Source organism: Pristiophorus japonicus, unplaced genomic scaffold (assembly GCF_044704955.1).
Source record: "Pristiophorus japonicus isolate sPriJap1 unplaced genomic scaffold, sPriJap1.hap1 HAP1_SCAFFOLD_278, whole genome shotgun sequence".
NCBI classification, from domain to species: Eukaryota; Metazoa; Chordata; class Chondrichthyes; family Pristiophoridae; genus Pristiophorus; species Pristiophorus japonicus.
The window spans coordinates 503,063-529,195 of record NW_027252538.1 but is presented as its reverse complement, the minus strand read 5'-3'; the positions used below and the strand labels follow the sequence as shown (position 1 = coordinate 529,195).

Sequence of the window (26,133 nt, the reverse complement as noted above, 5' to 3'; positions counted from 1 at the left end):
CCCAAACCCCCCCCCACACACACACACACCCACCCACACCCCCACACACACTCTCACATGCACACACACCCACACACCCCGCCCCACCACATACACATCCACACACACAGCCCCACCCCCCCCACACACTCCCCCCACACACACACACACCCATCCCCACACAGATGCACCCCCCACATGCAACCCCCCAACACACACAACCCCCCCCCCCACATACACCCACACACACACATCCACACACACACCTTCACACACATGCATACACACACACAACCACACCTCCCCCCCGCACACACCCCACCACACACACACCGACCCACCCCCCACACACACACCGACCCACCCCCCACACACACACAGCCCTCTCCACACACACTCCCCCCCCACACACACAGATGCACCCCCCCCCACATACACACAGACACCCACACACACAGATGCATCCCCACATGCAACCCCCCACACCCACACGCAACCCCCCACACCCACACATACCCACTCCCACACACACAGCCCCCCCCCCCCACACACACTTACACCCCCACACACGTGGGGACAATGGGAATGGATGCTGTTGTACATGGTAAGTGGTTCAGTCGCTCATCTCACCAACTGACATTCGAGGAGTTAGATAACAGATTTTCTCCTGTGAATATAGAGCTGGTTTATTGGGCTGTGATGTGTTTACTTATTCACCTTGCTAACTCTAAATCTTTGCCAATTATTTGATGTGATTGGTTTACATGTAAGTATTTAAAAAAAAATGTTTTCTGAGTGGATTTAAAATTTAAATTGAAACCAGGTTTGCAGGCGTGATGCTCCATTCACACATCAAAGGTGAGACAGGTGCCATGAGACACACGCTAAGTCCAGCATCTGAAGGTGATTAACAGACTGGGTTTTATGTTTAGTGATCCCGGGCATGTTACCGACACCTTCCCTGGATACCAAGGCGAGGAGAGGCACTCTGGAATGTATGGGAAACTGGGACTTGTCCCTGAGAGTAACCAAAGGTCTGAGAACTGAAATAATCCAGAGTTAGAAAAGAGAAAAGGCCCAAAATGGAACAGTCAGTAACAGGACATCAATTAGTCTCCACTTATTTTGGAGGTTTTAATTATCGACACACAGTGTTATTTGAAATATCAAAATATTAAACTCCAGCCCAGTTATAGGGGTTATTAACATCAGCAGAAACAAACACCAACTGACAGAATGAACACGATTCAGTCAGGATGTGATTAACAGCAGTAATAAGAATAGAGTCCAACCCCTGCAGTCACTTGTGAACTCGCTGCTGTCTCAGCAGGTCGGATGACGTAGTGAATCCCTTTTCACACTCAGAGCAGGTGAACGGCCTCTCCCCAGTGTGACTGTGACAATGCATTTCCAGTTTACAAGGTTGGGATCAGTTCTGCACCCGCTGTGCGCAGAGTGACAATAAAATCAATGAGCTGCTAATTTCTTTGCTGGATAATTAGCCTTTTGTGCTGGCCCAATAGGGTGAACCCAGGCTGGTCCAATAGGGAGAGCCCGGACTGGCCCAATAGGGTGAGCCCAGCCTGGCCCAATAGGGTGAGCTGGGCTGGCCCAGGGTCACAAGACAAAAGTTAGCACAACAAGGCTCCCTTTCAGGGGCCACTGACCTGAGCACAAATATGTGTCCAATCAAACTGACAGACATCCTGAAGCCCCGCCCACCCATTGTCCTTGCCATGTCGAAGCTCCGAGCAGAGCGCTTGCTTTGGGAGTCTCCTATTGGGCAAATGGACAGCTGAATTTGTAGAGTACACTCCATAATCCCTCACGTTTAACAGTGTCAAAGGCCCTGGTCAGGTCAAAGAAGTTTGACCCAACCCCACAGTCACTGACACCAATCTCCTCCCATGTGATATAAATCGACACTTGTCACTGATACCAAGTGGACTGGGAAAATATGTTCAAGGGTAAGACTGTAGAAACAAAATGGCAAACATTTAAGGAGATATTACATAACTCTCAGCAAAGATTTATTCAAGTGAGAAATAAAGATGCTAAGAGAAGGATGAACCATCCCTGGCTAACTCAGGAAGTAAAGGATGGTATCAAATTGAAAAAAGGCATACAATGTTGCGAAGGACAGTGGAAGGCCAGAGGATTGGGAAATTTTTAGAAACCAGCAAAGGACGACTAAAAAATGATAAAGACAGAGAAGATAGCAGATGAGAGAAAACTAACAAGAAATATAAAAACAAACAGTAAGAGCTTCTACAGGAATATAAAATGGAAACGAGTTGCTAAAATAAACATTGGTCCCTTAGAAGATGAGACTGGAGAATTAATAACGGGAAACACGGAAATGGCAGAGACTTTGAACAAATATTTTGTATCGGTCTTCACGGTAGAGGATATTAAAAACATCCCAACAGTTGATAATCAAGGAGCTAATGCGGGGGAGGAGGAAACTTAAAACAGTCACTGTCACTCGAGATTAAGTACTAATCAAACTAATGGGACTAAAGATGGACAAGTCTCCTGGACATGATGACATGCATCCTAGGGTCTTTAAAGAACTGGCTGCAGAGATAGTGGATGCATCGGTTGTAATCTACCAAAATTCTCTGAATTCTGGAGAGATTCCAGCGGACTGGAAAACTGCAAATGTAACATACCTAATTAAGAAACGAGGGAGACAGAAAGCAGGAAACTATAGACCAGTTAGCCTACCATCTGTCATTCGGAAAATACTGGAGTCCATCATTAAGGAAGTACTAGCAGGACATTTAGCAAATCATATTGCAGTCAAGCAGAGTCAGCATGGTTTCATGAAAGGGAAATCATGTTTGACAAATTTCCTGGAATTATTTGAGGATGTAACAAGCAAAGTGGATAAAGGAGAACCAGTTGATGTCATATATTTGGATTTCCAGAAAGCATTTCATATGGTGCCACACAAAAGGTTACTTCACAAACTAAGAGTTCACGGGGTTGGGGGTAATATATCAGCATGGATAGAGGATTGGCAAACTAACAGAAAACTAACAGAGAGTCAGGATAAATGGATCATTTTCAGCTTGGCAAACTGTAACTAGTGGGGTGCCACAGGGATCAGTGCTGGGGACTCAACTATTTACAACTAATATAAATAACTTGGCTGAAGGGGCTGAGTGTAACATAGTCAAATTTGCTGATGATACAAAGATAGGTTGTGAGGAGGACGTAAAGAATCTACAAGGTGACATAGATAGGCTCTGTGAGTGGGCAAAAATCTGGCAGATGGACTATAATGTGGTAAAATGTCAGGTTATCCCTGTTGGTAGAAAAAATAAAAAAGCAAATAATTATTTAAATGGGGACAATTACAAAATGCTGTTGTACAGAGGGATCTGGAGGTTCTTGTATATGAAACTCAAAAAGTTAGCATGCAGGTACAGCAAGTAATCAGGAAGGCAAATGGAATGCTGGCCTTTATTGCAAGTGGGGTGGAGTATAAAAGTAGGGAAGTCCTGCTACAACTGTACAGGGCGTTGGTAAGACCACACCTGGAGTACTGCGCACAGTTTTGGTCTGGACTTGTCTCTATTCCCGTGCCAAGGGGATTGCTACACCAGACGGGAGGGGCAACATTTAGGGACACTGATTCCCCACCAATTCCCATTCCCCTTCTTTCTTGTGGATAATGGAGGGGCCACTGTGTGTAATGTGCAAGTCAGTAAGAATTGTCAGCAAGCTCTTTTTAATTGGAGATTTTATTCAGTGGAAACTTTGACACACTATTGTAGATTTTGTACCAAAGATCAATTTAGAATTAAAGTAAAAGTTCATAATTTAATTGCAAACTAAATTTCTATTGAGAGTTGCTGAATTAAGGGGAAAGCTAACACACAGCATTTCTTAAGTGGACACTGCAGCCCCAAGAACACAATCAGCAATATATCCAGAATATTAAAGTCCAGCCCAGTTATAGGGTTATTAACATCGGCAGAAATAAACCCCAAATGTCAGAATGAAACATAGAAAATAGGTGCAGGAGTAGGCTATTCGGCCCTTCTAGCCTGCACTGCCATTCAATGAGTTAATGGCTGAACATGCAACTTCAGTACCCCATTCCTGCTTTCTCGCCATACCCCTTGATCCCCCTAGTAGTAAGGACTACATCTAACTCCTTTTTGAATATATTTAGTGAATTGGCCTCAACAACTTAATGATACATGAACATGGTTCAGTCTGGATGTGATGAAAAGCAGCAATAACAGCAGAATCCCACCCCTGTAGTCACTTGTGAAGTCGCTGGTGTCTCAGCAGGGTGGATGACTGAGTGAATCCCTTCCCACACACTGAGCAGGTGAATGGCCTCTCCCCAGTGTGAACTCGCTGGTGTGTCAGCAGTGTGGATGATTGAGTGAATCCGTTCCCACATTCAGAACAGGTGAACGGCCTCTCCCCAGTGTGAACTCGCTGGTGTCTCAGCAGGGTGGATGACTGAGTGAATCCTTTCCCACACTCTGAGCAGGCGAATGGCCTCTCCCTAGTGTGAACTCGCTGGTGTTTCAGTAGGTTGGATTGCTCACTGAATCGCTTCCCACACTGAGAGCAGGTGAACGGTCTCTCCCCAGTGTGAACACGTTGGTGTTTCAGCAGGTCGGATGATGCAGTGAATCCCTTCCCACACTCAGAGCAGGTGAATGGCCTCTCCCCAGTGTGAATTCGCCGGTGCGTCAGCAGGCTGGATGACTCAGTGAATGCCTTCCCACACTCAGAGCAGGTGAAAGGCCTCTCCCCAGTGTGAACTCGCCGGTGTGTCAGCAGGTTGGATGACTGAGTGAATCCCTTCCCACACTCAGAGCAGGTGAACGGCCTCTCCCCAGTGTGACAGCGTCGATGCATTTCCAGCTCAGTTGGTGATCTGAATATCTTCCCACAGTCATCACATTTCCACGGTTTCTCCGTGGTGCAGGTATCCTTGTGACTATCCATGGTTGGACAATCAGTTGAAGCCTCGCCCACTCACACAACACATTTACAGTTTCTCTGCGCTTTGAATGGTGCGATGTTTTTTCAGGCTGTGTAACTGGTTAGAGCTCTTTCCACAGTCAGTGCACTGGAACACTCACTTGGGTGTGTGTGTCTCGGTACCTTTCCAGTCAGGATGATAATTGAAATTTTTTCCCACAGACAGAACAGACAAACATTTCTCCTTCCACTTTCAAAGGCCAATGATATTCAGCTCCTGATGAATCAACTGCCCCTGTCAGATCTTGATGCGATGTTTGGTTTGTGCTTCTTGTCTGAAAATCTCACCTCCTAATACGCTGTAAAAGGAGATAACAAAACTCATCACTGTCAGTACAAGACAGAAATTCAGAATAGACACATCTAGTTTCCATGGAACATTTTTTCCTCTCTCGTTCTTCCAAAGCTGTAAATCCCTGTCCCACACATTGTCCCTCCTGCTGTGCTGAAATCCAAACCATCGCACATTTCTGGACAGTTTCTCCTCCACACACAGTTTTCACCACCAATTCAGGCTGGGTTTAGGTCTACACTCACTGGTTCTCCATCCCCCTCCTCCACAGAATGTACAGATACTGGCTGGGTTCAGGTCTACACTCACTGGTACACTTCCTTCTCCAAAAGAAGTAGACTCTGGCTGAATTCAGTTCTACATTCACTGGTTCCTCTCCCCCGAGTGTGGTGATTCTGGCTGGGGTCAGTTCCACACTCACTGACTCCCCTCTCCTCCCCTGTGTTCGGTTCTGCACTCACTCGTTCTTTGATCTCTCCTCTCCTGAGGGTGCTGACTCTGATTAGGTTCAGTTCTGCACTCACTGGTTCCCCTCCCTCTCCTCCCCTGAAGGTGCTGACTCTGGCTGGGTTCTGTTCCAGACATTGACATCCCTCACTTTGTTCCTGCACCAAGATGGCCACGCATGGGCCTTGCTACTCACTAAACCAAGATGACGGAGCGCTGAACCTGCTATCCTGCACAAACATGGCCGCCGTTAGCCTGGGCCTGTGACCGGGAGAAAGCCCCAAAACTGCAACCGGCGATATTTCGGTTCTTATTCCGGGTTTGCGGCGGGCACCGGTTATTTATGAAGTCGCCCCGGCTCCCCGCTGGTCCATTACTCCGCTCCGTCCCGCTGAAAAACACAACTCTGAGGCGCCTGTCCGAAACGTGTTTCTTCCGCCATTACAGGCACCGCGCATGCTCCAAACCCAGCCAGGGCCAGCGCCTGCGCACTGAGCTCCTGTAGTCTGGGTGAGGCACATTCCCCCCGCGACGAATGCGGGGTACAAATACCGCCATTGGAAGCCCATGTTATTGAATGGAATATGATTTACTGGGATTGCATTGGTCACTGACCCATGTTCATTCTGGCAGTAAGACTTTGTTTCTGATGATCTCAATAACCCGTATATGTGGGCTGGAGATAAATATCCGACATAAATATTGAATAAATCAGCTTTGTTTCAAACACAGTGTGTCGAATATTTGATTTAGAAACATAGAAACATAGAAAATAGGTGCAGGAGCAGGCCATTCAGCCCTTCTACCCTGCACCGCCATTCAATTAGTTCATGGCTGAACATGAAACTTCAGTACCCCCTTCCTGCTTTCACGCCATACCCCTTGATCCCCCGAGTAGTAAGGACTTCATCTAACTCCCTTTTGAATATATTTAGTGAATTGGCCTCAACTACTTTCTGTGGTAGAGAATTCCACAGGTTCACCACTCTCTGGGTGAAGAAGTTTCTCCTTATCTCGGTCCTAAATGGCTTACCCCTTATCCTTAGACTGTGACCCCTGGTTCTGGACTTCCCCAACATTGGGAACATTCTTCCTGCATCCAACCTGTCCAAACCCGTCAGAATTTTAAACGTTTCTATGAGGTCCCCTCTCACTCTTCTGAACTCCAGTGAATACAAGCCCAGTTGATCCAGTCTTTCTTGATAGGTCAGTCCCACCATCCCGGAAATCAGTCTGGTGAATCTTCGCTGCACTCCCTCAATAGCAAGAATGTCCTTCCTCAAGTTAGGAGACCAAAACCGTACACAATACTCCAGGTGTGGCCTCACCAAGGCCCTGTACAACTGTAGCAACACCTCCCTGCCCCTGTACTCAAATCCCCTCGCTATGAAGGCCAACATGCCATTTGCTTTCTTAACCGCCTGCTGTACCTGCATGCCAACCTTCAATGACTGATGTACCATGACACCCAGGTCTCATTGCACCTTCCCTTTTCCTAATCTGTCACCATTCAGATAATAGTCTGTCTCTCTGTTTTTACCACCAAAGTGGATAACCTCACATTTATCCACATTATACTTCATCTGCCACGCATTTGCCCACTCACCTAACCTATCCAAGTCACTCTGCAGCCTCATAGCATCCTCCTCGCGGCTCACACTGCCACCCAACTTAGTGTCATCTGCAAATTTGGAGATACTACATTTAATCCCCTCGTCTAAATCATTAATGTACAATGTAAACAACTGGGGCCCCAGCACAGAACCCTGCGGTACCCCACTAGTCACTGCCTGCCATTCCGAAAAGTACCCATTTACTCCTACTCTTTGCTTCCTGTCTGACAACCAGTTCTCAATCCACGTCAGCACACTACCCCCAATCCCATGTGCTTTAACTTTGCACATTAATCTCCTGTGTGGGACCTTGTCGAAAGCCTTCTGAAAGTCCAAATATACCACATCAACTGGTACTCCTTTGTCCACTTTATTGGAAACATCCTCAAAAAATTCCAGAAGATTTGTCAAGCATGATCTCCCTTTTACAAATCCATGCTGACTTGGACCTATCATGTCACCATTTTCCAAATGCACTGCTATGACATCCTTAATAATTGATTCCATCATTTTACCCACTACTGAGGTCAGGCTGACCGGTCTATAATTCCCTGCTTTCTCTGTCCCTCCTTTTTTTAAAAGTGGGGTTACATTGGCTACCCTCCACTCGATAGGAACTGATCCAGAGTCAATGGAATGTTGGAAAATGACTGTCAATGCATCCGCTATTTCCAAGGCCACCTCCTTAAGTACTCTGGGATGCAGTCCATCAGGCCCTGGGGATTTATCGGCCTTCAATCCCATCAATTTCCCCAACACAATTTCCCGACTAATAAAGATTTCCCTCAGTTCCTCCTCCTTACTAGACCCTCTGACCACTTTTATATCCGGAAGGTTGTTTGTGTCCTCCTTAGTGAATACTGAACCAAAGTACTTGTTCAATTGGTCTGCCATTTCTTTGTTCCCCGTTATGACTTCCCCTGATTCTGACTGCAGGGGACCTACGTTTGTCTTTACTAACCTTTTTCTCTTTACATACCTATAGAAACTTTTGCAATCCGCCTTAATGTTCCCTGCAAGCTTCTTCTCGAACTCCATTTTCCCTGCCCTAATCAAACCCTTTGTCCTCCTCTGCTGAGTTCTAAATTTCTCCCAGTCCCCAGGTTCGCTACTATTTCTGGCCAATTTGTATGCCATTTCCTTGGCTTTAATACTATCCCTGATTTCCCTAGATAGCCACGGTTGAGCCACCTTCCCTTTTTTATTTTTACGCCAGACAGGAATGTACAATTGTTGTAATTCATCCATGCGGTCTCTAAATGTCTGCCATTGCCCATCCACAGTCAACCCCTTAAGTATCATTAGCCAATCTATCATGCCTCATACCTTCAAAGTTACCCTTCTTTAAGTTCTGGACCATGTCTCTGAATTAACTGTTTCATTCTCCATCCTAATGCAGAATTCCACCATATTATGGTCACTCTTCCCCAAGGGGCCTCGCACAATGAGATTGCTAATTAATCCTCTCTCATTACACAACACCCAGTCTAAGATGGCCTCCCCCCTAGTTGGTTCCTCGACATATTGGTCTAGAAAACTATTCCTTGTGCACTCCAGGAAATCCTCCTCCACCGTATTGCTTCCAGTTTGGCTGGCCCAATCTATGTGCATATTAAAGTCACCCATTATAACTGCTGCACCTTTATTGCATGCACTCCTAATTTCCTGTTTGATGCCCTCCCCAACATCACTACTACTGTTTGGAGGTCTGTACACAACTCCCACTAACGATTTTTGCCCTTTAGTGTTCTGCAGCTCTACCCATATAGATTCCACATCATCCAAGCTAATGTTTTCCTAACTATTGCATTAATCTCCTCTTTAACCAGCAATGCTACCCCACCTCCTTTTCCTTTTATTCTATCCTTCCTGAATGTTGAATACCCCTGGATGTTGAGTTCCCAGCCCTGATCATCCTGGAGCCACGTCTCCGTAATCCCAATCACATCATATTTGTTAACATCTATTTGCACAGTTAATTCATCCACCTTATTGCGGATACTCCTTGCATTAAGACACAAAGCCTTCAGGCTTGCTTTTTTAACACCCTTTGTCCTTTTAGAATTTTGCTGTACAGTGGCCCTTTTTGTTCTTTGCCTTGGGTTTCTCTGCCCTCCACTTTTCCTCATCTCCTTTCTGTCTTTTGCTTTTGCCTCATTTTTGTCTCCCTCTGTCTCCCTGCATAGGTTCCCATCCCCCTGCAATATTAGTTTAACTCCTCCCCAACAGCACTAGCAAACACTCCCCCTAGGACATTGGTTCTGGTCCTGGCCAGGTGCAGACCGTCCGGTTTGTACTGGTCCCACCTCCCCCAGAACCGGTTCCAATGCCCCAAGAATTTGAATCCCTCCCTGCTGCACCACTGCTCAAGCCATGTATTCATCTGCGCTATCCTGCGATTCCTACTCTGATTAGCACGTGGCACTGGTAGCAATCCAGAGATTACTACTTTTGAGGTCATACTTTTTAATTTAGCTCCTAGCTCCTTAAATTCTTTTCGTAGGACCTCATCCCTTTTTTTACCTATGTCGTTGGTACCAATGTGCACCACGACAACTGGCTGTTCTCCCTCCCATTTCAGAATGTCCTGCACCCGCTCCGAGACATCCTTGACCCTTGCACCAGGGAGGCAACATACCATCCTGGAGTCTCGGTTGCGTCCGCAGAAACGCCTATCTATTCCCCTCACCATCGAATCCCCTATCACTATCGCGCTCCCAATCTTTTTCCTGCCCTCCTTTGCAGCAGAGCCACGAACTGTGCCATGAACTTGGCTGCTGCTGCCCTCCCCTGATGAGTCATCCTCCCCAACAGTACTCAAAGCAGTGTATCTGTTTTGCAGGGGGTTGACCACAGGGTCATTTCTCCATAATCAGAGGAGACTAGTTGATGTTCTGTTACCCACTGTTCCAGTTTAGGGCTTTTTCTTACTCTAACTTATATCACTTCTCACCTAGTTCGCCTTCTATCATATCAAACCTCAAAGTTGTTCCGTTTGAGTACATGACTTGTGGTTGCAGTAGACTTGACTGCAGTGTCTCACTTTACACTCAGCTGCAATCCTTTGAACAACCCCTTTATTGAACTATCTTGCATAAGATTTGAAATCCGTTATTTCTGTATCAGTTAAGCCGTTTTGGAACCGATTTAATTTAAAGAACTCATCCGCACATTTTGCATGTGCTAGCCTGTGAAATATTCCAATATTTGTAATTGCCATTGTCACAATCTCCGCTCCCTAGCCACTGACTTCATCCCTCTCCCAAACCTCTGTCTGATGCTGAACCAGACTGTTCGCAACCTTGGTGTTATACTTGACCTTGAAATAAGTTTGTGACCATATATCTGTAGCATAACGAAGATTGCTTCTTTCCACCTCTGGAACATCGCCCGTCCACACTATTGCCTCAGCTCATCCACTGCTGAAGCCCTCATCCATGCCTTTGTTACCTCTGGACATGACTATTCCAACGCACTCCTCCCACATTCTACCCTACATAAACGAGAGTTGATCCAAAACTCGGCTGCCCATTCCCTAACTCGCAACAAGTCAAGCTCACCCGTCACCCCTGTTCTTGCTGAGCTGCATTGCCTTCTGGTTAAGCAGTCAGTGGGTGGGGATTGCTCTGTATCTGACCCGTGCTGGACATGCCCTGGGAATATTTGAGGCAGGGTAGAGGGAGCTTTACTCTGTATCTAACCCATGCTGTACGTGCCCTGGGATATTGTAGACTGTGGTTTACTCTGTATCAACCCTGGTAGTGCTTGGGATAGGATGGAGTGAGATTTATTCTGTATCTAAGCCGTGTGGTACTGGTAGTCATGAAAGCAGTGGTAGAGAAAATGCTAGAATCGATTATTAAGCATGTGGTAACAGTGCACTTCGGAAGTAATAACAGGATTGGGCAGAATCAACATGGATTTATGAAGGGAAAATTGTACTTGACAAATCTGTTAGTGTTTTTTGAGCTTGTTGTTGGTGTTTCGGGCAGTGGGGTATCGCCCCTTTGGAATTTTGCATTCCTTACTGCGACTTTTGGTCGGCTCACGCTTTCTGGAGTTTACTACTCAGGCTTTCTTGCCCTTGTTCCTTCATTTATCCTCTTTAGTTATTTTCATTATTTTGAATTAATTTGATTAAGATTATGATCCTTTAGGTTCTAGTTTCTTTTTTGGTAAATTGAATTCTCTGATGCCCTCTGTTTATTGTGTCTGGACCACTGTGCTTTGTGTGTCGTTCTGGACACTGAAGCAATGCTCTGTATATAGATTAAATCTGGGGTGGGGTTAATATAGGTAATATTCTGTTCTAGCTTCCTCTTTTTAGTTGTTTGGGTTTTCTCCTGTCCATTATTTGCTGTATCAGAGTTGCTGTGGCTTTGTGTGTCGTTCTGGACACTGACGCCTTGTTCTAATTTTATTCTGGATACTGGTGTACCATTCTATTTCTAGGGTTAGGGCCTTTGTTGTTTGGCACAGTGGGGTAATGTTCCTTTTGGAACTTTTATGGAAGTGTTTTATTAATAATTAAATTGATGGTAAATTGAGATTAACCAAGAGATTACATTGATGAAGATTGGATTGTATTTATATAAAGTCCCTCTTTGGGAGGTGTTGGGTTAGGAAGGGTTATTTTTTTTTGGGGGGGGTGGGTTGGGTTTGTCAGTTAAAATTGGTTATTCGTTGGGATGTTAGTTCCTTACTATGTATTCAATTGATATTTGTGGAGTTAGGTAACTTATTAATTGTAAGTAAGCCAATTGTATTATTTGGATTTATTAATATTATTACCGGTGTTTTAAGTTAGGGATATTAATTGGGGAATTATTGTTATTGTTTAAGCTGTTCAAGGATCCTGTGGAACCTGCCTATTGGAAACGGAGCCTTGTTGCTGCTGTTGGGCAGAATGCTGATTGGTCACAGCATGGAGCCGCGTGTCCCTGAGTCTGTGTCTTCCCATTTTATTCATTTAAAAATTTGTGAATTTGTGGATTAAGTTTTGGTTACATGGGTGGGGAGGGCGGGGGGGGATTTGGTGGGTTTGCTAAAGTTTTTTGGTTGTGGAGAGCGAGTCCATTGTTTATTTAATGGGGTTGGAGCGAGCGGTGGCTGAGGAAAAGAGTGTTTGAAGACCAGGCCCTCAAACCTACCACCAAACTCATGGTCTACAGGGCTGTAGTAATAGCCGCCCTCCTGTATGGCTCAGAGACATGGACCATGTACAGTAGACACCTCAAATCGCTGGAGAAATACCACCAATGATGTCTCCCCAAGATCCTACAAATCCCCTGGGAGGACAGATGCACCAACGTTAGCGTCCTCGACCAGGCTAACATCCCCAGCATCAAAGCACTGACCACACTCGACCAGCTCCGCTGGGCAGACCACATTGTCCGCATGCCAGACACAAGACTCCCAAAGCAAGCGCTTTACTCGGAGCTCCTTCATGGCAAACGAGCCAAAGGTGGGCAGAGGAAACGTTACAAGAATACCCTCAAAGCTTCCCTGATAAAGTGCAACATTCCCTCTGACATCTGGTAGTCCCTGGCCAACGAACGCCCTAAGTGGAGGAAGTGCATCCTAGAGGGTGCTGAGCACCTCGAGTCTCATCGCCGAGAGCAAGCAGAAATCAAGCGCAGGCAGTGGAATGAGCATGTGGCAAACCAGTCCCACCCATCTTTTACCTCAACGACTCTCTGTCCCACCTGTGAGAGTCTGGTTCTCGTACTGGAATGTTCAGTCATCTGAGAAATCACTTTTAGAGTGGAACAAGTCTTCCTCGATTCCGAGGGACTGCCGATGATGATGATGACCTCCGTTTGTTTTGCTGGGATCTCCGATTTTATATTTTTGAAAAAAAAAATATTTTTGTTTTTGTGCAATTGTATCTTGCTGCGAGGTCTCAGTTAGGTTGTGTATGTGGGGGAGGGTCACGGTTAGGTTGTGTGTGGGGGTCTCGGGTAGATTGTGTGTGAGGGTCTCGGGTAGGTTGTGTCTGTGGGAGGGTCTCGGGTAGGTTGTGTGTGGGGGTCTCGGTTAGGTTGTGTGGGGGGGTCTCGGTTAGGTTGTGTGTGGGGGTCTCGGTTAGGTTGTGTGGGGGGGTCTCGGTTAGGTTGTGTGGGGAGGGTCATGGTTAGGTTGTGTCTGTGGGAGGGTCTCGGGTAGGTTGTGTGTGGGGGTCTCGGTTAGGTTGTGTGGGGGGGTCTCGGTTAGGTTGTGTGGGGAGGGTCATGGTTAGGTTGTGTGTGTGGGGGGTCTCGGTTAGGTTGTGTGGGGAGGGTCATGGTTAGGTTGTGTGGGGAGGGTCTCGGTTAGGTTGTGTGGGGGGGGTCTCGGTTAGGTTGTGTGGGGAGGGTCATGGTTAGGTTGTGTGGGGGGGGTCTCGGTTAGGTTGTGTGGGGGGGGTGTCTCGGTTAGGTTGTGTGGGGGGGGTCTCGGTTAGGTTGTGTGGGGGGGGTCTCGGTTAGGTTGTGTGGGGGGGGTCTCGGTTAGGTTGTGTGTGGGGGTTCTCGGTTAGGTTGTGTGGGGTTGTGGACTCTTTAATTTTTGTGGCTTTTAGGGATTGAGTAATCAGGTCAATTCATTTTTAGTTATTTTTGGGCCTAGAGATGATTAAAAGCCTCGGGTTGGATTTAAGCTGCGGCCGAGGAGGCGGGTTGGAGCGGAGGTCTTCTTGTTCCCGGGGAAGGGATTGGTCTCCGGATTTTGAAGGTGGTTGATTTTAAGTCGCTATTACCTTCTTTCAGGAAGATTGATTTATGTACTTTGATGTGCTGATTTTTATTTTTAAGATTTTAAATGTTATTCGTTATTTTTTGATTTATTTTAACAGTCTGTTTTTGGGTGAGGATTGTTTTAATGAGTAATTCAGTTGTAGGATGGGGAAGGGGGTTATGTCCTTTTATGGTCTTAGCGGGTTGATCAGGGCCCTTGCCGCGTTGGAGGATCGTGTGGAGGGGGGGGGGGAGGGAGAATTTAGGAAGCACTTTTTCCTTTGATTGTTTTTAAATTTACTTTCATAAATCTTGTGTGTGTCATCATCACAGGCAGTCCCTGGGAATCGAGGGAGACTTGCTTCCACTCTAAAAGTGAATTCTCAGCTGACTGAATAGTTGAGGATCCGCAAAATCCTACAAATCCCCTGGGAGGACAGACGCACCAACGTTAGCGCCCTTGACCAGGCCAACATCAAAGCACTCACCACATTTGATCAGCTCCGCTGGGCAGGCCACATTGTCCGCATGCCCGACATGAGACTCCCAAAGCAAGCGCTCTACTCGGAACTCCTTCACGGCAAACAAGCCAAAGTTGGGCAGAGGAAACGTTACAAGGACATCCTGATAAAGTGCAACATCCCCACCGACACCTGGGAGTCCCTGGCCAAAGACTGCCCTAAGTGGAGGAAGTGCATCCGGGAGGGCACTGAGCACCTCGAGTCTCGTCGCCGAGAGCAAGCAGAAATCAAGCGCAGGCAGAGGAAAGAGCGTGCGGCAAACCAGTCCCACCCTCCCCTTTCACTCAATGACTATCTCTCCCACCTGTGACAGGTACTGTGGTTCTCGTATTGGACTGTTCAGCCACCTAAGGACTCATTTTAAGAGTGGAAGCAAGTCTTCCTCAATTCCGAAGGACTGCCTATGATGAACATTCCAATAAGAGAATTGCAGTCTCTGTCACAGGTGGGACTGGTTTGCCGCACGTTCCTTCTGCTGCCTACGCTTGATTTCTGCATGCTCTCGGCAATGAGACTCGAGGTGACACTCGAGATGTGTGTTCACGTAGCGGTTCGATGGCAATAGTATTGGGTAGGGTGGGGGAGGGGAGCAGAGAAATCACAGTCCCGCAGCATACACTTATCCTACTAGTTCTAAATAGCAGTACAATTAGAGCTGGTACGGAGAACATTTTTTGTTAAGAACGAAGGGAAATGAGACATAGGCTTTTTTAAAAGAAAAAGACCAGCACGGTGGGTTGAAAGTGTGGAGAGAGTGAGGAAGAAGTCTTCTAAGGGTGGGGGGAGAAAAGTAAGGTCGGGGGTGGGATTTATATTCACTTCACGATCTATCGTCTAGGTTGCTGATTGTAGTCTATAGGCCTAATGTTTCACCCTTTCTGGGGCTTCATCAGAGACCCAGGAAAAGCAAGTGGGTCAGGGGGGGGGTTCAAGGGTCAGAGGGTATCAGATTGATAACCTTACAGTGAGAGATTATAGAGGGTTTAGAGCTCCCTACCTTCCACCAGGTCAGTCGGAACGAGAAGGGCTGGGATGAGGTGTTAATTGTGAGCTTTGTTTGGTGTTATGGTTCTTGTTTATACTCCTGGTGTGTTGTCTCTGTGTGCTCAGTGGTCCTCTCTGTTTGTTCGGTATAAATGTGGAGCTCTGCCCCCTTTTTGTTGTGTTTGTTTTTGTGTGATGACTCACCTGGTTGAATGTCCTGGTTCGGGTTTGGGGTTTTTTGTGGGGGTCTAATGTTTTGATTTACTGACAGTTTGTTTCTTTTAAGTCTTTTACCCCATTTTCCCCTTACTTCCTGTAAATTTTTGATTTTAATAAATTATTTTTTTTTTTAATTAAAATTTTTTGGTTTTTTGTTTTGTACTTTTTTTGGTTATGTTATAGTTTGTGGGTTAATTCTGTGATGTTTTTGTTATCATCTTCGTTCAATCCAGTGTTTTGTTTTATTTTCGGTTTGGTTCCCTCTGTCGTCTGTTGTCCCCGATTGTTGTATACCCTTCTGTTTCCTGGTCTGCTCGGGGGGAGGGCGGTTTAGGCCTCTGTTTTGCACACATTTCTGTTTAGTTCCTGTTTCCTTGAGGAGGAGGAGAGAAGAGCTGGGGGTTGATTTAGGGGCATTTAGAGTTAGGTCTTGGGGTTAGGGTCTGCATTAATATGTTTTAGATTAGGGTTCAGTCTTGGGGGTCTCGGGTCTGGGGTTAGGATTGGGTTTGCGAGCTGTGGTGTGGGCTGTTCAGGTTTCGGTTTTCGGGGTTTAGGATCCAGAGTTAGGGTTGGGGTTTTGGGGTTGGGGTCTGGACTGTTATGTTTTATGTTGGGGTTAGATTTTAGTGGGGTTAGGGTCCTGGGTTAGGGTTTGGTTTTGGGGCTGGGGTCTGTGTTTACAAGTTTTAGGTTTAGGTTTATGAGGGTTAGGGTCTGGAGTTAGGGTTAGGTTTTAGGGCTGGAGTATAGATTTAAAGGTTGCAAGTTTTAGGTTTAGGTTTATGAGGGTTAGGGTTGGAGTTCAGGTTAGGTTTTGGGGCTGGGGTATAGATTTAAAGGTTGCAAGTTTTAGGTTTAGGTTTATGAGAGTTAGGGTCTGGAGTTCAGATTAGTTATTTTCATTGTTTTAAATTATTTTAATTAAGAGTATGATTCTTTCTGTTCTGGTTTCTTCTTTTTGGTAAATTGGATTCTCTGTTAAGGTTTGGGACTAGTTTTAGCGTTTATTGTTAAGGTCTGGGAACTCGGATTGGGTTCAGGGGTTATGGCTATTCTGTCACAGTGCCGCCCACCACAGAGAAATGATCTGGGCTTGGGTATATGGGGCACATGATTAAAATCTCCAGGGAACGCCAAAAAGGGCCCATGGCCAACTGTGAAGAGGACTTTAAGTGCCTTCATTGTCAATACACAGGTTAGTAATTGGGGCAGGTTGATGTGAAATGAAATTTAATGCAGAGAAATGTGCTGCGATAGATTTTGAGAGGAAGAAAATGGGAGGAAATGTACATTAAATGGTAAAACTTTCAATAGAGTAGAGGAGCAGAGAGATTTAGGGTTGTAAGATTCTAGCTAATTCCTTGTCTTATTAAGGATCAAGGGTCTAGTGTTAGAACACAAGAAACAGGAGCAGGAGTAGGCCATCTGGCCCCTCGAGTCCGCTCTGCCATTCAATAAGATCATGGCTGATCTGATCCTGGCCTCAACTCCACTTCCCTGCCCGCTCCCCATAACCCTTCACTCCCTGATCTTTCAAAACTCTGTCTATCTCCACCTTAAATATATTCAATGATTATCAGCAACTTTAATATCTTAAGAACTATAATTTGACCAGATTCTCTGTGTTCTACCACATCAGAGTAAAGATGCAAGTCCCGCGTGTCCACAGTAACTGACACCAGGTCAGCCCGCTGGATGCCCTGAGATTGATCTCCGGTGTCTCCAGTCCCGACTGCCCCCTTACACCAGTCTCCCCTCACTTTTATACCCTGCACTGATCCACCTCTGGCACCGGACTCTTCTTTGTCTTCCCAGCTGGGTTTTGGCAGGAAGCGAGGAAAAGACAGCTGGAATTTCTCGAATCTGTGATTTACAAGGACACTTTCCCTGGTTCCCAGCAGTTACTTTTATTCAGTAATTTTCTCATTATCCCTAAACTCCCCTGCCTGCTGTTAGTTGTTATTATAGTTTCACAATTATAGGTATAAACAAAACATGTTATAATCTAATCTATTATGTTACTCACTCTGGTTTAAGTTTACATTGTGGTTACTAACAGACAAACCCTGTTCTTTCCCCTGATCTGATTACAGATTGCAACAGTGGGTTCAGTGAATGAATGGTGGATAGAGGTGAACCGATGGATGTGGTGTATTTGGATTTCCAAAAGGCATTCGATAAGGTGCCACACAAAAGGTTACTGCAGAAGATAAAGGTACGCGGAGTCAGAGGAAATGTATTAGCATGGATCGAGAATTGGCTGGCTAACAGAAAGCAGAGAGTTGGGATAAATGGGTCCTTTTCGGATTGAAAATCGGTGGTTAGTGGTGTGCCACAGGGATCGGTGCTGGGACCACAACTGTTTACAATATACATAGATGACCTGGAAGAGGGGACAAAGTGTAGTGTAACAAAATTTGCAGATGACACAAAGATTAGTGGGAAAGCAGGTTGTGTAGAGGACACAGAGAGGCTGCAAAGAGATTTAGATAGGTTAAGCGAATGGGCTAAGGTTTGGCAGATGGAATACAATGTTGGAAAATGTGAGGTCATCCACCTTGGAAAAAAAAAACAGTAAAAGGGATTATTATTTGAATGGGGAGAAATTACAACATGCTGAGGTGCAGAGGGACCTGGGGGTCCTTGTGCATGAATCCCAAAGTTAGTTTGCAGGTGCAGCAGGTAATCAGGAAGGCGAATGGAATGTTGGCCTTCATTGCGAGAGGGATGGAGTACAAAAGCAGGGAGGTCCTGCTGCAACTGTACAGGGTATTGGTGAGGCCGCACCTGGAGTACTGCGTGCAGTTTTGGTCACCTTACTTAAGGAAGGATATACTAGCTTTGGAGGGGGTACAGAGATGATTCACTCGGCTGATTCCGGAGATAAGAGGGTTACCTTATGATGATAGATTGAGTAGACTGGGTCTTTACTTGTTGGAGTTCAGAAGGATGAGGGGTGATCTTTTAGAAACATTTAAAATAATGAAAGGGATAGACAAGATAGAGGCAGAGAGGTTGTTTCCACTGGTCGGGGAGACTAGAACTAGGGGGCACAGCCTCAAAATACGGGGGAACCAATTTAAAACAGAGTTGAGAAGGAATTTCTTCTCCCAGAGGGTTGTGAATCTGTGGAATTCTCTGCCCAAGGAAGCAGTTGAGGCTAGCTCATTGAATGTATTCAAATCACAGATAGATAGATTTTTAACCAATAAGGGAATTAAGGGTTACGGGGAGCAGGCGGGTAAGTGGAGCTGAGTCCACGGCCAGATCAGCCATGATCTTATTGAATGGCGGAGCAGGCTCGAGGGGCTAGATGGCCTACTCCTGTTCCTAATTCTTATGTTCTTATGATGTCTTGCCATGGTGACCTGTCTGCAGTGAATCGATTGTTTGAGTTTCGAACTCAGACTCAACTTCTCTCTCCCATGATGCACATTATATCAGTCAGTTTATGTCTGTGTTTTAGCCATGCAATGTTAATATTTCTAAAACCTACAAGGGCTTCAGTTAGACAAATCTTTAAAAGTAGGAGGACAAGTTGGTAAAGTGGTTAAAAAGCACATGGGATCCTAGGTTTTATAAATAGGGGTGTGGAGTACAAAAGGGCAGAGGGCATGTAAACCCGCACAAATCATTGGTTAGGCTGCAGTTCGAATATTGTGTCAGGTTTTGGGGATCTTACACCAGGAAGGATGTCGAGGCCATGGAGAGGGTGCAGAGAGATTCACTGAGATGATACCAGGGAAGAGAGGCTTTAGTTATCAGGGCGGATTGGAGAAACTGGGGCTCTTTTCATTAGAACAAAGGGGAATTGGAGATCTGAGGGAGCTGTTCAAAGTTTGATCAGGTAAATGAGGAAAAACTATTTCCACCTGTCTGTGAGTCAGTAACTCGAGGGCATCAAATTCAAATCATCACCCAAAGGCTCAGACCCAGAGAGGAACTATCGAACACACTGTACAACAATGTTCGGGACACTCACTGTCCCTCCGGATCTGTGTCCAGGGGAGGAACTGATGGGTTTCTCTTATCTTTGGGTTAAATTTTGTTCTCATCGAGGTGATGGATGTCACTGCCATGGAATAGTGTATTCTGAGCACCAAGTGTCTGCCTGAAACACTCTCCAGTCAGGTACAGCACAGGTTAGATACAGAGTAAAGCTCCCTCTACACTGTCCCATCAAACACTTCCAGGGCAGGTACAGCATGGGTTAGATACAGAGTAAAGCTCCCTCTACACTGTCCCATCAAACACTCCCAGGGCAGGTACCGCACAGGATTGCTGCACTGTCAGTGTTGCCATCTTTCAGATGAGTCGTTCAACCGAGGCCCCATCAGCTCTCAACCAATATCATTCAAACAGATTATCTGGCCACTGCTGTTCATGGCAGCTTGCTGTGTGCAGATCATCTGCTGCATTTCCTATACTACAACAGTGAATGCACCTCAAATGTACTTTGGAGTTGTTAGCACGAATGTACCTTCCAAAAATCACTCGTCACTCCGGGTCGGTCCATACATCACAACGGTTTATTACGCCGGCGGGGAGATGAAGCAACTGGTGGGTCCAGGTACCTCTCTCCGCCGAACAAAGGGTTTCATGGATTTTTATATGTTTTACAACAGTTACATCAGCCCATTTTGGCCGGACACTATCCAATTATATTGATTATAGATTACATGTAGATTCAAATAGACCAATAGATGTGGTCTCTAACCATTATGTGACTGCGTGATTGTCTCATGTGTTTCTAAGGATTATTCATGGTCTTGTGACATGGTCTGGGCCCCTCCCTTATCTTACTGTCCTTGGGTGCTCTCTTTGGGCAGTCTCCTTATCTTAGTCCTGTTACAGAGTCGTATTGTTCTAACATGGACCGGGACGTCTCGTCTGTGGCCTATTAGCCCGATGATTAAGAACATCTGCAGAGCTCATGTGTATCCCTGCGTGAGAAAACAGCAGTTATCAGTAACTAAGAATGCAGCCTCTTTTTGCTGACTGAAATCCCTTGGGGCTTTGCAAATCCACAAGGAGCCATCTTTATACATTTTACACACGCATTTAATACTACAATTACATTTTTCGTTCTAACATCTATGCTACAGGTGCCGTTGCCCGAGGGGAAAATCTTTCTCGATAACAGTGTTGTTGTACATCATTGGCTGTAAAGCACTTTGGGACACCCTGAGGTCATGTGAGGTGCTACATAAGGACAGGTCTTTGTTAAATGAAGGAGAAAAGTTCCAAAAAAGGAACAGTTGGCAACAGGACAACAATTATTCTCCTCTTATATTGAAGAAATCAAGGAATGGACATACTGTGTGTTGGAACCAAAGCTGATTTATTTGTCAGATATCCAGAAAATTAAACTCCAACCCAGTTACAGGGTAAACACAGCCCGACTGGGACTGAGCTGTGTTCATTCTGACAATGTGATTCACAGCAAAATACAAACCCTGCAGTCACTTGTGAACTCGCTGGTGTCTCAGCAGGTCGGATGATGTAGTGAATCGTTTCCCGCATTCAGAGCAGGTGAACGGCCTCTCCCCAATGTGAACTCGCTGGTGTCTCAGCAGGCTGGATGACTGAGTGAATGCCTTCCCACACACGGAGCAGGTGAACGGCCTCTCCCCGGTGTGAACTCGCTGGTGTTTCAGCAGGGTGGATGAATCACTGAATCCCTTCCCACAAACGGAGCAGGTGAACGGCCTCTCCCCAGTGTGACTGCGTCGATGAGTTTCCAGCTCAGACGGGTAACTGAATCCCTTCCCACAGTCCCCACATTCCCATGGTTTCTCCATTGTGTGGATGTCCTTGTGTCTTTCCACGTTGAACCATCAGTTGAAGCCTCGTCCACACACACATGTGTACGGTTTCTCCCCACTGTGAAAGGTGCGATGTTTATTCAGGCTGTGTAACTGGTTAAAGCTCTTTCCACAGTCAGTGCACTGGAACACTCTCACTCGGGTGTGTGTGTCTCGGTGCTTTTCCAGTCACAGTGATGTTTGAAATCTATTGCCACAGACAGAACAGACAAACATTTCTCCTTCCACATTCAAAGGCCGATGACATTCAGGTCCTGATGCATCGAGTGACTCTGTCAGATCTTGACGTGATGTTTGGTTCCAATTCCCCGTCTGCAAATCCTCCCCTTCTAACACCCTGTAAAAGGAGTTTACAAAACTCACTACTGTAAGGGCAGGATAGAAATTCAGAACAGACAATTCGAGTTTCTACGCTACATTTTTTCCTCTCGTTCCCCCAAAGCTGTAAATCCCTGTCCCACACACTCTCCCTCCTCCCGGAGCTGAAACCGAAACCCATCGCACCATCTCCATCATTTCTTTCTTCTCGCTGTTTTTTCCCTCCCCTGAAGGTGCTGCCTCTGGCTGGGTTCAGTTCTACACTCACTGCTTTCCCTCCCTCCCTCCCCTCCCCTGAAGGTGCTGACTCTGTCTGGGCTCAGTTCTACACTCACTGGTTCCCCTCCTCTGAAGGTGCTGACTCTGGCTGGGTTCAGTTCTACACTCACTGGTTCCCCTCTCTCCCCTGAAGGTGCTGACTCTGGCTGGGTTCACGTCGACACTGTATTCTATGGGTATTCTGAACACCGAGTGTGTGCCTGAAACATGTTCTGGTCAGGTACAGAGTAAAGCTCCCTCTACACTGTCCCATCAAACATACCCAGACCAGGTACAGCACAGGTTAGATACAGAGTAAAGCTCCCTCTATACTGTCCCATCAAACAAGTAGAAAGTGAATTTGAAGTCAGAGGAAACAAGCAAGACAAAAGGGTAAAATAAATTGAAAAGCTCTTTGTCTAAATGCACGTAGTATTCGTAACAAAATAGATGAGTTGATGGCACAAATAGATCTGATAGCCATTACAGAGTCATGGTTGCAAGGTGACCAGGACTGGGAACAAAATATTCAGGGGTATTTGACAATTCGGGAGGACAGACAGAAAGGAAAAGGAGTTCTGGTTGCACTGTTAATAAAGGATGGGATCAATGCGTTAGTGAGAAACGATATTGCCTCAGAGGATCAAGAGGTTGAATCAGTTTGGGTGGTGATAAGGAATAATAAAGGGAAAAAGTCACTGGTGGACGTAGTCTATAGGCCCCTAACAGTAACGATTGGATGGAGTATCAATCAAGAAATAATGGAGACTTGTAAAAAAGGAACGGCAATAATCATGGGTGATTTTAACCTTCATATGTTTTGGTCTCTGTATTTAAGGAAGGATATACTTGCTTTGGAGGCTGTTCAGAGAAGGTTCACCAGGTTGATTCCAGAGATTAGGGGGTTGACTTATGAGGATAGGTTGAGTAGGTTGGGCCTCAACTCATTGGAGTTCAGAAGAATGAGAGGTGATCTTATTGAAACTTATAAGATAATGAGGGGGCTCGACAAGGTGGATGCAGAGAGGATATTTCCATTCATTAGGGGAAACTAAAACTAGGGGACGTAGACTTAGAATAAGGGGCCGCCCTTTTGAAACTGAGATGAGGAGAAATTTCTTCTCTCAGAGGGTTATAAATCCATGGAATTCTCTGCCCCAGAGAGCTGTGGCAGCTGGGTCATTGAATATATTAAAGGCGGAAATAGACAGATTTTTGAGCGATAAGGGAATAAAGGGTTATGGGGAGCAGGCAGGGAAATGGAGCTGAGTCCATGATCAGATCAGCCAAGATATTGAATGGCGGAGCAGGCTCAAGGGACCAAATGGCCGACTCCTGCTTCTATTTCTTATGTTCTAAATCACTTCCAGGGCAGGTACAGCACGGGTTAGATACAGAGTAAAGCTCCTTCTACACTGTCCCATCAAACGTTAAACCCAGCCCATAATGAGCAGGGCTCAGGGAAGTTGGTTGCTAAGCACTGCAGTGATGTCATAAAGCAGGGCCATTCAGCCCAGCTGGTCCTCTCCTTGTCCCTTTAAAGGTGGAGAGCTGGGACATCCTGTCTCAACACACATCCCCCTGTTCATACTGAGAATCCCTGGGGAAGGCCCAAGGCCCAGCGTGTGGAACATAACCAAGGGGGAAAGAGGAGGAGAGAAGGGGAGGTAAATCAAGGAGTCGGGACTGAGGGCCACCAAGCTAAAGTTTTAGAGCCTGTAGACTTCAGGAGGGGAAGAGTGAGTTCTGTAGTTTCAGGATCCAGGGAGAGAGCAAGGCACAAGGCACATTGCACAAATTCCTACTATTTTATCCTTCTCTCCTCTCCTCCCCTGAAGGTGCTGACTCTGGCTGGGTTCAGTTCTACACTCACTGGTTCCCCTCCCTCTCCTCCCCTGAAGGTGCTGACTCTGGCTGGGTTCAGTTCTACACTCACCAGTTTCTCTCCAATATGTGACCCATGTGCCCAATCTCCATGTATGAACATCGACAGTGAGTGTCGACAGGCTATTCAACTGTCCTCACCTGAGGCCTCACATAGGCATTTTCCAGCAGGGTCACTGGACCCTCCTCCCAATGGCTCAGTGGGTAAAGGTAACGTTCAGTGTGACTGAGTCATAGGAACAGGAGGGGCCCACGTTTAATCCTGTCTGCATATCCTCCCCTTCTAATCCCCTGTAAAAGCTGTGTACAAAAGTCATCCCTGTAAGTAGGAACATAAGAACAGGAATAGACCATTCAGCCCCTTGAGCCTGTCCTGCCATTCAATGAGATTGTGGCTGATCAGTATTTTAACTCTGTCTACCTGCCTTGGTTCCATCGCCATTAATACTGTTGCCTAAGGACAATCTATCAATCTCAGTTTTGGAATTTTCAATTGGCCCCCAGCCTCCGTTTTATGGGGAACAGAGTTCCAGATTTTCACTAGGCTTTAAAAGCATAAGAAATAGGAGCAGGAGTGGGTTAAACAGTCCCTCGAGCCTGCTGTGCCATTCAATAAGATCAAGGCTGATCTTCTACCTCAGCTCCACTTTCCCGCACTATCCCCGTATCCCTTGATTTCTTTAGTGTCCAAACATCTATCGATCTCAGCCCTGAATACACTCAACGACTGAGCATCCACAGCTCTTTGGGGCAGAGAATTCCAAAGATTCACAACCCTTTGAGTGAAGACATTTCTCCTCATCTCAGTCCTAAATGGCCGTCCGTTATCCTGAGATTGTGACCCCTAGTTCTAGACTCTCCAACCAACAGAAACAGCCAATCAGCATTTGTGTGAGGAAGTGCTTCCTGACATCACCCTGAACGGCCTGGCTCTGATTTTAAGGTTGTGTCCCCTTGTTGTGGACTCCTCCACCAGAGGAAATCGTTTCTCTCCATCCACCCTATCAACTCCTTTAATCATTTAAACACCTCAATTAGATCACCCTTTAATCTTCTATATTTCTCACCATTTACAAACATCATCACTGTACGTACAGGATCATAGAACTACAGAAGTTTACAGAATTGAATGAAGCCATTCCAGCCCATCGTGTCCGTGCCGGCCGACAAAGAGCTATCAAGCCATATCCCACTTTTCAGCTCTTGGTCCGTGGCCTTGTAGGTCACGGCACTTCAAATGCATATCCGAGTTCATTTTAAATGCAACGAGGGTTTCTGCCTCTACCACCCTTTCAGGCAGTGGGTTCCAGACCCCCACCACCCTCTAAACCTGCTACCACTTTAAATATACGCCCTCTGGTTGTTGACCCTCTGCTAAGGGGAATAGGTCCTTCCTATCCACTCCAACTAGGCCCCTCATAATTTTATACACCTCAATTAAGTCTCCCCTCAGCCTCCTCTGTTCCAAAGAAAACAACCCCAGCCTATCCAATCTTTCCTCATAACTAAAATTCTCCAGTTCAGGCAACATCCTCGTAAATCTCCTCTGTACCCTCTCCAGTGCAATCACATCTTTCCTGTAATGTGGTGACCAGAACTGCATGCAGTACTCCAGCTGTGGCCAAACTAGTGTTTTATATAGTTCAAGCATAACCTTCCTGCTCTTGTATTCTATGCCTCGGCTAATAAAGGCAAGTATTCCGTATGCCTTCTTAACCACCTTATCTACCTGTCCTGCTACCTTGAGGGATTTGTGGACATGCCCTCCAAGGTCCCTTTGTTACTCTACACTTCTCAGTGTCCTACCATTTAATGTGTATTATCTTGCCTTGTTCGCCCTCCCCAAATGTATTACCTCACATTTCTCCAGTTTGAATTCCATTTGTCACTGTTCGCCCACCTGATCAGTTCATTCATACCTTCCTGCAGCCGACAGCTTTCTTCTTCATTATCAACCACACAGCCGATTTTAGCATCATCTGCAGGGTTCTTAATCATATCCCCTACATTTAAGTCTAAATCATTGATATATACCACAAAAAGCAAGGAACCTAGTACTGAGCC

At 46.0% G+C, this 26,133-nt stretch overlaps 2 protein-coding genes and 1 long non-coding RNA gene across 8 annotated transcripts in view; 1 reads left to right on the top strand and 2 right to left on the bottom strand.

Moving 5' to 3' along the window:
- LOC139247648 (uncharacterized) overlaps positions 1-26,133 on the bottom strand; it is a 497,861-nt gene that overhangs the window by 71,513 nt on the left and 400,215 nt on the right. The window lies entirely within an intron of this gene.
- The window catches only part of LOC139247638 (zinc finger protein 229-like), a 401,943-nt gene that overhangs the window by 285,836 nt on the left and 89,974 nt on the right, over positions 1-26,133 (top strand). The window lies entirely within an intron of this gene.
- On the bottom strand, positions 1,349-26,067 carry LOC139247652 (zinc finger protein 271-like; the record flags this gene model as incomplete). Its single annotated transcript, XM_070871746.1, has 5 exons — positions 25,989-26,067; positions 21,251-21,620; positions 5,972-6,122; positions 4,259-4,977; positions 1,349-1,373 (listed from the first exon to the last, which is right to left on the bottom strand). Coding segments are annotated over exons 1-5 (1,344 nt in total), but the record flags the coding sequence as incomplete, so codon positions are not given.